We start from the raw sequence: 16,058 nt of genomic DNA on the forward strand, positions 1-16,058 counted from the left end.
GTGTGTGTGTGTGTGTGTGTGTGTGAAGTCTGCGCAAGGCAGTTCTGTCTCCTGGCAACATCCAGCAGCCGCCCTATTCTGCTCGGCACCAAGCATGAATCACATCTTTGTGCTGATGTGTTCAGCTGCTGTTCTGGCCCAATGGGCCTCTTTATTGCACTCAGGAACATCCTGGCTCCTTGTCCATCTCCACAACATGCCTCAAGTTTGCAGTAGCATCTCTCAGCCACACCAAATTCTCTCCCCTGTTTACTTTTTCTTTGGCAAATCTCCATTTCTCCACGGTTTTTTTCAGGCAATGTCAGGGGACACCAAGCTATGTTAATCCAAATAGATTTCTTCTAAAATTAACAGTGGGTGTAAAAAAAAAGTCTACATTCTGTAGTAAAAATGCAACATTTTGCGATGCAAAAAAGCCAAATAAGTCATTTCAAAGCTTTCTCTGCTCTTCTGCAACACATATTTTGCATTATTCAACTGAAAAACAACAAAACAGACCCCTTCCAAAGAGCAATGCTGAAATTCATTTACAGGGATGCACATTTAATAGAAGTTTAATGCAGTTTTCAATCATCCCTTTCAGCAGGTTTCTAAGAGTTTACCTTTCAGTTAAACACAAACACGATAGTTTGTGTTTAAGATGGAAAACTGAAATATTTATTATGTTCTCACATGTGTACAGATTTTTATATCTTCTGTTTAAAATCCAAAGCTGCTTTCATCAATGTTTTCTCATGCAATGTAAATCTTTTGTTTGTTTTTTTTAATCAGCTAGTAGTTTTATCTTTTTGACCTGCTGTTGTCCAGCCAGACTGAAGACAGTTTGCTTAGTGATGCACAGGTGCAAAGTTAGTTCATCTCACTGAAATCTTCTTACTCTAACAAGCTTACATGTTGTGTTATGGTTCCCATTCAGTTCTTTAAAGGGCTTGTGAGCATGTTAGACATTCTGAGTGCAAGACATTTACGCCACCAAGACCAAAGACTGAATGCGTATCTCTGATGAGATGCGTTTCACGGTTCCACGCTTGTTCCGTTGCAGGTTCGGAAATCTTTTTTGGATAGTTTGGTTTTCAGACATCGGCAAGGAAGAGTTATAAAATCCTATAGAAGTCCAACTCGGATGCAGCTTCATATCAAGATTTCTTCTCTCGTTGCCTTAGTTGTCCTATCAGCTTCTTTGGTCCTCTCTGAGGCAAACTCCCTCCCCCCTCTAAAGCTATTCAAATGGCACACTGCAGGATTATCCCTCAGCCTCTGAGTTATGCTGGTTTGGTCCGACTTAAAGTCCGCTCTAGGTTTGCTTTGGCCACAGAGACTGAAACTGGAGGGGGAAGAAATGATCAGATTAATTTGAAGTCAAAAAGAGAGAGTTGGATTGCTAATTTTTACATCCTCGAGGAAGCTGTTTGAGGATTTTATTTACTTTATTTATTTTTTAAATAATGGAGCCAACAGTGGTAAGTACATGTAGAATAAAGACTCAGTGTGGTCAAATGTGCAAAAGTTTGATTTTAGCCGATAATTCTCCTGTGTTTTTAACATCCACACAGCCTCTGCATTCACAACAGGCTCTTAGCAGACTTAGAAGATTTAAGATTACAAAAGGGATTGCTTTGTCAGCAAGGATTTTGGACAGTGGGTGGATTGTTAGAAGGATCCAAATGTTTTTTGGGCCAGAACAGCTGTTATTTAAATATTTCATACCTGGATTAAGCGCAATGTCTTTTTTTTTTTTTTTTTTTTACAGTTCCCAATGGACTACTAAGTCGTATTCTGTTTTTACGATGACTTCTTCACTCACCAGGAAATGTCTAGGGGAATGTGAGGTGTTTTCACAGCCATTGAGGTGTATTGACCTCAATAAGAGCAAAATAAACCCCTCTGTCTCTTGGGTCACACAGCAGCCTCCCACAATATACCAAAACTGTGACTTTTCAGTGAAGTATTTTTCTCTTGGCTCGATAAGCCAAGGCCATGCTGTCCTTAAACAGGAAGCCACTTGTCCTCTCTTTACAAATTCTCACAAACAGTAAAGTGTCATAGGCAAAACTAGAAATGTCTTTTTTTTTTTTTTAATTCAAGCTTAAATCAGCTAGATAATGTGTGTGGAAACATCAAAAAGCAAGAAATGTGTTCAAAATTCCTTTTCCAAACATCAGCATTGTGTTAACCAGCCCGGATTGTGTGCATTTTAGCCCATACAAAGCTTATATTTGGATTCAGGCTTTGTGCCAGAGCCTAACAGGCTTTGATGTTAATAGGTATTGTTGTCACGAATGCTTGAGCTTATTGGACGCCTTGGCTGATGGACAAGTAGATGAACCTCGGAGGGTAGCCGCCGGGATTAAGACCTGAGACTTTGCGCCTGCTTAACTTTTTCGATGCATGAGGCTGGATTGCATCATTTATTTGGCAGGCACATTTGCTGGTTCTCCCCTTCCCCCACGCTGTTAGGGAACTGCAGCAAAGAGCGGCAACTTTGGGGGTCTTGAAGTCTCCATAACAACCATGTATGCATGCACCATGTATATGTCAATCAGTTTACAGGGATTGGTGCATCCTGTCCTGCAATCACAAATGTAAACATGCAGACGTTGCTGAACTATGTTCAGACTTTAACTGAAATGTGCTTTGCTCAGATAAGACTAAGACCGTGTTGTTTGGCAACAAAGGAGAACTGGTAGGCAGACTCAAAATCAACGTTCTTTAGTTGGGATCTCAGCCCCGTGACATAAATGCAGTGTGAGGAAATCATACGAGGATTCTGGACTGGAGGGATGATCCAAAATTTCTCTCTTTGTATGCTTCATTTCTATGAGATTGTATTTGATATGAGTTGGTGTTGTCCTGCTGGCAATAGGAGTTTGCACAAAGTATTTTTACCACAGAGGTATTGAGAGCTTTGTTTTTTCTCCCCTCAGTGAATAATTGTGCTAAATTTCAAGGTTGCATTTTTCTTAAAGTGTCTGTGGGGAATTATACTACCGCAATAGACAACTCACTCTGATGCTATTTTAAGGGTTAAAACACATATTTACTAAGGACGACAACAAATTTGTCTGTGTCTGTAAATTACCATAACTTAAAAGCACAAGATTTAAGTGCATAAGACTAAATTAATGCAAAATACTGAACTCTGAATGAACATTTTACACACTCATTTGATGACATTTCTGGAAAAAAAGAAAAAAGAAAGTTCTATATTGTTCATATATGTATTTTAAGTTGCATATATTTTTTCCTTACAATACTAATCACTGTGGTTTTACGCCTACGTATGTTGGCTCCTTACTGCATTGTCACATTCAGTCATAAGAATTTGGTGTGGGTGTAAAAAAAAAAAAACAATGTTCTTATATAGCCCCTGGACTTTTTACCTGCACTGATGTTTTGATGATACACAACGTTCCTGACATTACAGGGAGCTAAGAGTCGAGCTAAGAGAGTAAAGCAGAATAAGGAAGACCGAAAAGGGATGAAAGAGTTTCTCTGAAAATGATAAAAATCCTTTCCTGGCACTTCCACTGTGAACTGAACAGCACAAATTGGTTCTGATTCATACCCGCACAGTAAAACCTCAGAGTCATGAAAAGCTGCTGTGGTGATTTGAACCAGCCCATAGTGCACTCTTGATGATAGCCAGTGAAGAAAAGCCATGGATGATTAGAGGCTCACAGGCTGGTGTGAGTGCTGGTGATAGTAACCAAGGGCATGATAAAAACACAGCTCTGCTAAATCAGTGTTCTGTAGAAACCCCCGACTGAGGCGGACTTCATTGCCCGCTCTGCTGCTGCAACTTAAAACAATCACAAATGGGTGCAAAATGTTCCCGCGATGATGTTTTGAAGCCTGCGAAAAATACTGTGCAGATTTCACAAATTTCCGCTAAATATACTTGCCCTGTTGACATCACGCTGTTATCTGAAGCTCAATTCTTCTTACATGGACAATTATGTTGTCATTTGCGCACAAAGGAAGTTTGGTTCAAACGAGCCAAATGAGGGGAAGCAGCTTTTTTGGTGACTCACTCCAGGGATGAAGGGTGTTACAGGAAGGACTTGTACGTAAAACGGGAGAAAGGTTGACGGATGAAGCAAAGTGCGTTGGCACTCAAAGAGACCTGACGCAGGTCTGACAAAATCTGGACATCGTCTTTAAATGTTCTTATTCACATTTATGTATGAGACGTTTTCAGCGAATAAATATTTCTGTTGTGTTTTAAACTTTAAATTTTCACCTGTTTTTTTATTCAGATTGTAGGAGGTGGTAATTATATTTATTTATAGCTTGATGACATTTTTTTCCCCAAGTTAGAGAAATCTGTGTGACATGTAAAGAAGCTGTTTTAGAAAGAATTACATCATCCATTCATCATTGGCTGTGCAGCTCCACAGGAGCTGGGGCAGGAAAGTGAAAAAGTCTATTGAGAAGATTTTCCTGATGGAGTTGAAGAAAAGACTAATCCTCATTTTGAGATTTTTTTTTTTTTTTGCCTTTACGTTTTTTTGGGGGGCGGGATGTTCTTGCATCATCAGCTACATTACATTTGTAATTTATCAATAAAATCTAAGATTTAAGAAAACAGGACTTGGACAATAAAATTTATCTTGTTAGGCAGCTGACAAACTGAAAAAAAAAGTCTTTAAATGTTCAAATGCTGGTACAGATTTCTCCAGTGGTTATAAATGTACAAAAGAATTACTGCTGTTTGATCTCATTTGTTCAGCATTTTCCGGTTTGTGTGTTGTCTTTATTTAATTAACAAAAATAACACAGATAATCAACACAAGTTGATTATAATCAACTTCTACTATGAGCTGGTTATAATATGAATTACATTCTAAATTGAATATCTGACTCCACTGAATGCAACCTATTGTTTATTCTTTTTTCTTTTTTTTTACTTTTAAAATGTCATTGTGCATTTTTCTTTTTCCACAAAGAAACTCATGTTTCTGCTCATAATATTATGAACAGCAAAAAAGATTTAGCATAGCTAATTGTTGTTAGATTACATTTAAGATGAATACTTAAGCAAATCACATCTTGGACAGGGTCTAGTCAAAGTCCTCATAATTTCAATTAAAGTGGTGTTAGCGTTGAAGTTAATTTGCACTGTTGAAACATTTAGATAATGCCTACATTCCCTTACAATCCACTGTAATTATAAGCATTTCTAGCAGGGGCAGCATTAAGACAAACTCATTATTGTTACCTGCTATTCTATAAATTTAATTGTCGTGCTGCTTGTTACAGGGTAATGAATATCTCTCTGTCAGGACAACAATGTTAGTCGGGGGAGCAAAATGGATTAGGCTTCGGACAGAACTCGGTTCCAATTTAGCAGGAAACAAGGTGGTTGGTTATTAAATAAATGTCAAACACCTAAATATAAATCACCTTAAAAGCTTAAGGAAGTAGGAGCTGATGTGAATTAACCAACTAATTAGTGATTACAATCAACAGACACAATGACATGTATAAATAGAGTCCTGATCTCGTTTCTGTTTTCAGTGTGCATCTGCAGACACAGGGCATTTATAAAAGTGTCTGGTTGCGGTGCCTGTGTATTCTTTGTGTTTGGGGCCCATTTTTTTCTTTCAAAAAGAAGTATGCCAAAAGATTTACAGTGGAAAGATTTTAGGTCAGAGCTAAGCGAAAGCTTCTCCCATTTCTGACGTCTTTTGTAGGACACACCATTATAAGATGGCCCCTAACGTTCCTCAGGGCACAGCACTGTGTGCTTGGTAGAGGAAACTATTTTTAGCAAATTATTATGAATGTCTCAAGGAGAACCCCCTCACCCCACCCCACCGCTACAGTGAAACTTTCCCTCCATTTATAAGTCGAAATGACCACACAACCGATCCGCAGAAAACTGTTGACTGTGATTTTGTGATACAGCTTTGCTCACGTATTTATTAAAAAAAAATTTTATTGTTGCTCTCTTGCAGTGCATGAGGAACCCAGCTCTCCTGCTGAGGACAGGTTTAGTCATTAGAGCGCTTTGCCACATCCAGGAAAATGTCTGGCTCCTACGATGAATCTGCAGGTGCTGACGACACCATGGACAGCTTCTGGGAGGTAAAAGTTTGCTGCACTTTTAACCTGCAACGCCGTTTGTGAATCCCCCACTGTTAAGTATTGATTGGTTGCCTGATATCAAGAAGTCACTTGTTATCCTTTTTAAATGGTTAAAAAATGTCATTAAGCATACCTAGAAGGATTCTTTTGTTGTTGTTTTTTACACAGAAGATTAGCTGAAATGTTATTTTTCCCTTTAGTACCAAGAATGATGATTTGAGTGCAGCATAAGGAGAGCACAATCATACATGAAGTGGCCTAACATGCTGTTTCTGTGTGCTGCAACAGTCTGAATCACTGAGGACAGCTAATCTACAGGCAGAAAAGTAATATAATATTCATATCTTCATAAGCAGCAGATTCGTGAGATATTACAAATTACTTTTTCATTGCCTTAAATGATGTCATTAACAGAAATGAACCCGTTTACTACCATGGTAGCTCAGAGATGACAAAGTATGGCCGCTTGATGGGGCAATATTTACATTTTGATCTGCCGAGTGTCTCTACGTTATTAATTCCAGAGATTTGAGTTGTCAAAAGTATTCCTAGGATCTAGTAGATATTTCTCACTATGTGCAGCTATGCCTCATCCTTACTGATGCTACTGACATCAGCATCAGTAAGCTTATTCTTCTTGTCCACTGTAATACATGTGTTCACAAAATGTTGCAAGCACACAACTCTAGTTTGAATATAGACAACGTAATGAATGTTGCAATCTGAATATGCTTTAAAAGAGGCCCTCAAAAAACAAAACTCTATTATGAAGTGAATAAAAGCTGCTATTGTATAATTTGTCACTTCCTGTGTCAAATAGCATATTAGCACATGTCTGCAAACTTTGAAAGAAGGTAGTATTTCTCAGAAATGCCATCCTAGGGTTGAATATCTTGAAAAAAAAAATCGCAGGAGGATCTACACTGTAAACGTTTTAAAGTGAGTAAAGTGTTCAGTTCTTTCATAACGTGTACAAACAGCAACCTCAGGGGTTTCCGTCTGCTGTTTCCTTGAATGGCTTCTTGAGACTGGTTCTATAAAACAGAGCCGGTCCCTGCTGAGCCAACTTCACTACAGAAATAAATGTCTCTACACCAGCTACAGGAAAAATAAATACCTTTGGTCTCCACTGGTAGACTGTTAAATTCAACCCCAACTGTTTGGGCTTTGTCAAATTTCTTTACACGCATGGGGTAATAAAAATACACCAAAAAACAAGAACAAAATAATAATTAAAAAAAACATTGTTTATGTATTATTAATAAGCTTAGAAATAGCACATATACACTGTTGAGTTTAAAGCGTTCTTTTTTTTCATATATTCTTTTTTCATTTTTATCTAAAGGCAATTCTGTTGTCTCTGATTTAAAGACTGGAAGGCAACTTTAAACAGAATACAAAAGAGCAGTAACAACAGAAAACTCATAGAAACCCCATTTTATTTCAAAATAAACAATGCAGACAGTAGCACAGAGAATGTCAACAATATTCATGCTGACCACCTTTTTCCTCTGCCCACAAAGATTTTTGTGATACTGAAGTCACGGTCTGTTAGCAGGTGATTCAAAACATTGACTTTGTTGTCCTGATGCTGTTTTTGTCAGTAATTTGGCTTCAGGGACATTCATTTGTGGATAAACTTCAACTTCCTTTCCCATCTTGAGATGTTGCTTCCAAATGGAAACATGTTTTTGCCATTTATTCCATTTATTTTGTGAAGTAAAATACCCATAAGACACGATTGTGGACCCTTCACAGTTGGAATGGTGATGTTTGGCTTGCAAACTTCTCTCTTTTTCCATTAAATGCAATAATGGTCGTCATGGCAAACGTTTCAATTTTAGCTTCATCGGAGCAAATGATCTGCCTCCTGAAATTGAGGTCTGTTTCCAAGCTTTCATCTTGTTGTTTGAGCAGTGGCCTCTGGGACCAACACAGCGACATGGTCCGTTGCTTTTTTTTTTGCTGTGCGAGAGAGGCACATTTTGCACCAAAACGTTTCTGGCTCGTAATTCATCTCAAACCGTTTTCTTTGACTTTTCGTGATCTCAATTTTTTTTTGCTTTTCTTTTTTTTTTTCTCACATTTTGGAGTTTGCAAATCTGTAATCTGTGAGAGGGCCATACTTACAAAAGTCATAAACTTTATTTTTGCACTTGTATATGCATTACTTACAATGTGAGGGTGTAAGTTTGTACCATTGCATTGTTGACGTCCCTTTTTAGGGCAACAACAAATCATCATGATGTGGCTGTAATTGCGGTTTATAAAGGTGTGAGCTATGAGTTGGATGCTAATGTTTATTGATACCGTAAATATGCTCACATTTAGCATCCTCTACAGGAATAGGGACATGCATATGTGAAGATAGAGTATGTGATGTGTGTGTGCATGTGTGTGTGTGTGTGCATTAAACCCTCCAAATTAGTTAGAATGAATTCTCTGAGAACAGAGGCTTCTTTGTGTCATGGCTCTCTTAGCCGCAGAGACTCAGACAAAGAGTCTCAGTCATCAGCCGCTCTGAAGCAGCCTTTCACCACATGCACCTGCATGCAGCATCTGAGCTCTAGCGACGCAGATAAGGTCATCTTATGATGTAAAAATGCAAATAAAAAGCTTTAACATCTGTTATTGGTCAGTGAAGCTCTTGTTTAGAAACTTAGCATGGCTGAGGAATTCGCTGCAAAGACCAACACTCAGGCGTGTTTTCATGTGTAAAACCGGACCACCTACATGTTGTTGTTGGTGTGACTTGGCGAGCCGTCACACTGGACAAAAGTCACACGGTTTACACACCTGTCTCACAGTTTCCCTGCAGCTTTCATCTCAAACAGTAGCCAGACACAAATGCAAACTAGTGTCCAGACCAAAACACAGAGCGTCGTTGTGGCCTGCAAGCGTCTCAGACCGACTCTCTGTGATCAGTACCAAAATGACACTACACACTATGTACCAGCTCCAGCCTATACATCATACACACTGAGAGAGAGAGAGAGAGAGAGAGAGAGAGAGAGAGAGAGAGAGAGAGAGAATATCTGTGGTATTTCTGTCTCTTCCTCGTCATCCATTCCTGAGAATCTGTCTGGGTGTATTATACCACTCAAGAGGATTAAAGCCGCCACACACACACACACACACACACACACACACACACACCCTCATGTACTCATGCAAACACAAGCCCTTGACATTGCATAACTCCACATGCACAGGCACGAGTAAATCCCCCCCTCCCTCCTCTATTACCCTGCCTTCATCATGCACCATGAGCCCACTCCCCCCTGCAGGCACCGAGGAGGAGGAGCCATCCAGCAGGCTCCTACTTTTTAAGGGAGTTCCACTTAAGGTGGCAGAACCTGAAATAAATACAATTGATTATTTTAATTTTGAATAATTTAATTTGAGTGCTGCTCACATCCAGCTGAGGAGTGAAACAAATTAGCAGGACAGCTTCTCCCTTAAGGGTCAAGATGTTAATACATGCAAAGTTGATGGAAAAATTGTGACTTTATTTTCTTTACTTTGAAAAGAAACCATTAGAAATAAAATTAAAAACAATTATTTCTTATGGATTTTTTTTATCTAAGTCTTTTAATCTCAGTTGTGCTGCCCTTTTGGTTGCTGTTTATTTTGGGGTATTAGAGTATACAGAGCTGAAAACAAATGCAAGTCATTCATTTTGGATCTTATTTTTCATGTGAAACCTCCATAATTTTGCATTTTTTGTTGGTTTGTCTTGTAAAATGCAAACAAAATTCAAAAAAGTTCATAGGACATGATTTTTTTTTCATCTCTCTTTCTCTCTGTTTTTCTCTCTATCATTCCCTCTCTCTCTCTGTGCTCAGGTGGGGAACTACAAACGTGCTGTCAAAAGATTTGATGATGGCCATCGGCTCTGCAATGATCTTATGGGTTGCCTGCAAGAACGTGCCAAGATAGAAAAAGCTTATGGTGATCAGCTAAATGCCTGGTCCAAGCGATGGAGACAGTTAATTGAAAAAGGTTCTGCTTTTTTATTAAGATTAAACAACTATTAGCTAGGATGAGACGAGGTAATATTTTATGTACAGTTGATAATGCTTGGTGACTTCAAATCCTGATTAGTTGCTCCTGGATGCATCTAATACTACTACAAATAAGCAATTTTATTATTTGGTCATTTATGTGATACAAGTCATTGTGTTGATTATGTAGCATCTGTTCACATGTGCATTACACAGTTAAACGCAAAATAATTCATATTCCTGGCCGATTTAAACTGAGAAATATTTCCATTCAACAAAGCTTATTTCCGAGATAAATTGAGGTGAGCATCTTTCAAAATATGATCATCTAACAGAGCATCGCTTTAAATATTTTCAGCTACATTTTCTTAAAAAGACAACGTGACAAAAATGTTTCTCATGAGTAGTTTGGAAAGCTTTTATCATTGTGCCAAACTACTCTAAACGGAGACAGAAGGAGAGTTAGATAAAACTTCAAACCTTTTAACAGAACCTCACATCAGAAATCCCTAAGTAGTCGCTTAAAAGGACAAATTAATTCATTAAATTTCAATTAAACGAAGTTTGATTTGTGATATAACTGACACAATCATTCTGCTCTAAATTTTTAATTTGAAATTAATCAACTGGTGCTACTCTCAGGTCCACAGTACGGCTCCGTGGAGAGAGCCTGGCTTGCGGTTATGACAGAGGCAGAGAAAGTGAGTGAACTGCACCAAGACGTGAAAAACAACCTGCTGAACGAAGACGTTGAGAAAGTGAAGAACTGGCAGAAGGAGGCATATCATAAGCAAATGATTGGAGGCTTCAAGGAGGCCAAGGAGGCAGAGGAAGGCTTTAAAAAGGCTCAGAAACCATGGGCCAAAAAGCTCAAAGAGGTGAGGAAGTAAACGGATGTCTTCAGGAATCACCTTTGCTTGTAAAGAAAGTCTTAGGCTGTGTTTCATAAAGGCCAAGTATTTACTTGAATGGAGTTAATTCAGTGTGTAGCAGATGTATCTGGTAGTAAGTGCTAATTGCTCTTGTAAGGTAAGAAGTTTTTTTTTCTTCTTCTTCTTCTTCTTCTGTATATGTTTTGTTAAATCTTTCACCGTTCCTGTGTGTGGACATGCAGATGGAGGCAGCTAAGAAAACGTACCATATGGCCTGCAAGGAGGAGAGGCTGGCTGCAGCCCGAGAGGCCAATGGCAAGACGGAGGCTTCTGTCACACCAGACCAGCAGAAGAAACTTCACGAGAAAGTGGATAAATGCAAACAGGACATGCAAAAAGTAAAGACCTCAAAGTCTTACTAAATTTGGTCAGACTGCAAAGAGTAAACAAAGTGGTTGTTGTTGCTGAGATTTTTACTTTTGTCTTTTACATATATTTTCACAGAAATATTCAAGTGCATGTTGTTTATCGTCGCTAAAATGCTGTGAAGTAGTAGTTGCTCACTTACAGATTCCTTCTGTTTTTATTTTTTTTTAATTTTCACACTTGAATATGGAGTTTCAGTTTAGCAAAAGCAAACAAAAATCAACTGAGTAAAATACAAAAAGTAATTTTCAAATTATTTCATTGACTAACTGGAAAACATTTCATCGAAGATTATAAAGTACGCCCCCCAATTTGGGAAAATTTAAGAACAGATGATAAAAAACATTGATATCAGACACTTTGACTCCTTTAAGCTGATTTTGAAAAAGGCTTTGTATGGTTGTGAAAAATTAAATTCATGTCCAAAACAACACAAAGTTTTTGTGCAAGACCTGTGATCTTTAGCTCCTTCAAGTCTAACTGATCACCGATCATAATCGTTGTACTAAAGATCCTCACAGAAAGAACAAATATGTAGCTTTTACCTTTATAACACCTCAAAACTACTGTCACATCGTGTCCAATATAATTCAGCTGAATTATACGCATTAGATATATCACTTCAGATAATTTTTTTGTCTTCTTTCTCAGGCTAAGGAGAAATATGAGAAGTCTTTGGAGGAGCTAAGCAAGTGCACTCCTCAGTACATGGAGTGCATGGAGCAGGTGTTTGACCAGTGCCAGCAGCATGAAGTCAAGAGGCTAACTTTCCTCAAGGAGGCCTTGTTGGACATAAAACGCCATCTTAACCTCACTGAGAACCAAAGGTTAGTCGAAATCAAAGAGACAAGTCACATGTTCTGTATTCTGACATTGCAACTAGCTTAAGTTGTGTTTATTCCTGCTTGCAAAAGGATCGAAGGAACAAAAAAAGGGACCAAATCCTGATCCGTCTACCTGAAGGTTGGACAACCTGAAGGCTGTCTCTCATAGCCGGGACTGAACTTTAAAAAATGGTTACCTTTTAAAAACCTGGTTTGGCCTAAAACCGTTTACTGTGCTAAAACTATTTATTTTTTTGCCTTGTTTTTAAACCACTCTTTTGTCTGGAGAAAATTATTGCATTATATGTACAACTTGACTGACTTTTAGAAACCATAACTAGGTGCATACGTTTTAATGTATCATGGATTTTTTTTTTCCTGATCCACAAAAGGCCAAAAATACATATAAAGCCTGATTAAGGGGACAGCAAAATGTGTCCAAGTTGTTGATCTTAGTTGAAGTTGAAGGTTTTCTTTGCATCCTTTTTAAATTTTCTAACTATTTTTGCATCAGTAGCACTGGCAGTAAACCAGTCCCACAGTTGACTAACAAAAACAAACTAGTAGATGAGTTCACAATCTCAAATATGAAGTTGAAATGATTCTCCAAGTCAAAAGACATTCTGAAGCTTTAATCACCACCTATTATATTTCAGCCTGTATTTATAATTTTGATCCCTGTAGGATGGTAAAAATGAACACTAAATTCAAACTTGGGTTTTTTTTTTTGTTTTTGTTTTTTTACAAATTACTGAAATTGTTTGATGTACCTCCATTTCACACTAAAAAGAGAATAGATTAAAGAAATCATTAAAGCCCAATATTAATATGACGTTAACCCTAGCTAAGTTCACAAGTGCATTTCTGAAACATAAATCTGCAAATATCCAGATGGGACATTAAATTTAAACTATGCAGAGTGCATCCATGCATTAATAGTTTTGATTAAAAAAAAACAAAAAACAAAAAAAAAAAACAATCCAAGCAACAAACAAATTTTAGTTGATCAGTTTGATTGGACCTGTGTCACATTCGGCACAGTTCACTTCTAGCTGATTAATTTCAACATGCGTATCAACCAGCTGTGTATTTCTCATTAGCACTCAGCCTCACAACGTTAATTAACCGAAAATTCATTCAATGGCGTATCTGACAAAATGAATTTGGTTCAGAACGAATGCTTGTCATATTCTGGCCTGTTTTTAAGCTGCGTCTAATAAACAAGCCAGGAGCCACGGCGAAGGGATTTACAGGCTCTTTAAACAAACCTGCCAAGTTTGTTTTGCATCAATCTCACTGGCATCTCAGAAGACTGTGTAATCGTGCACCATCTATTCGAAATTATGTGACACCTTTTGTCTTACTATTTCTGTGTCTTTTTATCAGGATGTTTTAAATCTAATTCAATTTGCAGCTGTAATCGCAGCAACAAGAGGTTCCTCAAAGTCCTCACTTGAGGGGACTGAATACAGATACAGAGACATTCAATTAAATATGGAAATATTATGAAAAAGTTCATTTATTTTCAGAACACATTTCAAATTTTGGGTTTTTAAAAATATGTTTTATATCTTATTATTATTTTCAAAGGTACCTTTAAATCTGACAATCGAGGCTGATCGGAATAAATATTCTAATTTATTGTCTAACTTTTCAAAACATGCATCATTTGCCTTTCACTTCACAAACATGCGGTCCTTTTGTGTTGGTCCATCGTAGAAAACTTTCAAGCTTGTTGCTGTGACGTCACAAACTGGGAAAAGGTTAATGCCGTACGAATAGCTTTGCAAGCGTTGCATGTCACATTTTTGCATGGAAAGTTTATTGAATACACAAAAACCGTTATTTAGGCTAAATACTTTAGCAGTTGGGGGTTCCAAGCTTTGACAAAGAATTAAGAGAGAGAAAATCCACTCATGCCCTAACCTTGGATCTTTTTCAATCCGGAATCTGAGCCACAGTGTGAGCCCCGGTGCCAGTTTGGCAGCAGCCTCTCGTCCCTTCTGGTCCCTCCATTGTTACAGTTTGTTCCGCTCTTCTCTCCTCAGCTATGTCACAATATACAGAGAACTGGAGCGCATGATTCAGGCCATAAGCACACAAGAAGACCTGAGGTGGTTCAGCAATAATCATGGCCCAGGGATGCCCATGAACTGGCCAGCGTTCGAGGTAAAACATCCACAGTTTGGACCAAACAGGCTTCCAGAACTGCTCCCTGGATTTATTTTGTATGCTTTGATATTTTTGTGCAGGAGTACAACCCAGACCAAGCAGCTGCTCCTCCAAAGAAGAAGAAACCAGATGGAGCCCCACCCACTCCAAGCACTGACCATGTGGCTCCCCCTAGTGACCGTAGCAGGTCAGTTGAAGGCATTTACATTTTCTTATTGAAACCATTTCATTTTGGGAGCGGTTCTAAAATTATTATTTAAGTTTCATCTTAAATAACACTGAGCAACATTTTATGTAATTTTCTTTTCTTTTTCTTTTCCGTAAATAAAAAAAGTCGACCAACTGAAAGGATACGAGTTTTATTTCAAATTTAACCCAACATTTCCCCCCTCCCCCTTTTTTTTTTTTTTAGCGTGAGCAGCTATGACAAGAACCAAGCTTTTTCGGCCGAGTGGTCCGACGACGAGCAGCCCACTGCGTACTCTGGCAACGAAAACGGTGGAAACAGGAATTCGTTTGAAGACGATTCCAGCACTGGGAAAGGCGTCCGTGTTCGCGCCCTCTATGACTATGATGGCCAGGAGCAGGATGAGCTCACCTTCAAAGCAGGTAATTATTTGAGCCCACCAGGTGAATATGGACGTGATGGAAAGCTATGGTTAAAAAACAAAAACTACTGTTTCCTTTTCTGTTCTAAAGCCTCCTTCCTCTACAAGAAATAACAGGGATTAGGAATAATAGCTACGCTTGGGAACAAATTACAGGCGTTTGCTATCAATTAACTCAAGCTGCTTGAGCAATGGTCCAAAAAATGGCTCAGAGGTTCCTGCACGATCACAAATAGTAATTTAAAGAGAATTACAGTAGCTGTAACATCAGCTGTGAATTTTTGTCTTGATTTTTTTCTTTTGCTTTTTCAAGTTTTAGCCACACAGTTATACATGTTATAGACATATACATTATAGACACATTTAAAGAAAAAAGCAACATGTTTGTCCATAACTAAACCCAGTTTGGAGGTTCATGTTATATGAAACGTGTCTCCTTTTCCAATGATTGTAACACTGAAAGCTTTAAAGTAAAAAAAAAAAGAGGAAATTCTCATCTAGTTCCTTTTGTTGTCCCTTTTTAATTGTATTTGGTGTGGAAAACGCACATCAGCTGACATTTCTGTAGATGTGCTGGAATTAGCTAAAATGTTGTTTGTCCCTGGAGAATGCTCAATTTGTCCTATTAAAAACCAAGCAAGGTTAAATAGACTTAATTATGCAAATTGTGTCAATAAATACAAAATGAACGCAAAACAAAACAAGGAAACTTCAACACAATTATGAAAAGCATAAGCAATTAAAATTAAATGAATTGAATCTCACTAGATTTACAGAGTGCAAGGATAAAGTATCCTGGTCATTTCAAAGCAAAAATCTTCCGCTGAGTAGCGCAAGCTGGGGGATGCAGTTCCTTGCAAAGTATTTAGCATTTTGTGATGTTCCACATACACAAAAAAGAAGAAAATACAAACTTTTTGTTGTATTGTGATAAAACATAGGGCAAAGTTGAAGGAGTGTGAATTTTAATGTTTCCTTAAAAGCTAAACAAATTCGTATTGTTTGAGCTGTTCTTTTAAAAAAAAATGATTTGTGGATAGTTCACATGGAAATATGTCCCGTTCA

The 16,058-nt window shown here is 38.0% G+C and overlaps 1 protein-coding gene across 2 annotated transcripts in view; it reads left to right on the forward strand.

Moving 5' to 3' along the window:
* Window positions 1–16,058, forward strand: part of pacsin1a (protein kinase C and casein kinase substrate in neurons 1a) — a 38,156-nt gene that overhangs the window by 18,565 nt on the left and 3,533 nt on the right. Inside the window, exons 1-9 of one of the 2 annotated variants that reach the window (XM_007560804.2) lie at window positions 1,255–1,460; window positions 5,958–6,087; window positions 9,933–10,089; window positions 10,734–10,969; window positions 11,206–11,361; window positions 12,041–12,216; window positions 14,262–14,382; window positions 14,466–14,572; window positions 14,798–14,994. In XM_007560804.2, coding sequence (XP_007560866.1) covers window positions 6,028–6,087; window positions 9,933–10,089; window positions 10,734–10,969; window positions 11,206–11,361; window positions 12,041–12,216; window positions 14,262–14,382; window positions 14,466–14,572; window positions 14,798–14,994 — 1,210 coding nt within the window. In that variant the 5' untranslated portion in view covers window positions 1,255–1,460; window positions 5,958–6,027. Of the gene's footprint in view, window positions 1–1,254; window positions 1,461–5,957; window positions 6,088–9,932; window positions 10,090–10,733; window positions 10,970–11,205; window positions 11,362–12,040; window positions 12,217–14,261; window positions 14,383–14,465; window positions 14,573–14,797; window positions 14,995–16,058 lie in introns of those variants that run through there. The other variant, XM_007560803.2, reaches the window with a different exon arrangement.

The sequence above is a fragment of the Poecilia formosa genome, unplaced genomic scaffold (genome assembly GCF_000485575.1).
Source record: "Poecilia formosa unplaced genomic scaffold, Poecilia_formosa-5.1.2 Scaffold120, whole genome shotgun sequence".
NCBI lineage: Eukaryota > Metazoa > Chordata > Actinopteri > Cyprinodontiformes > Poeciliidae > Poecilia > Poecilia formosa.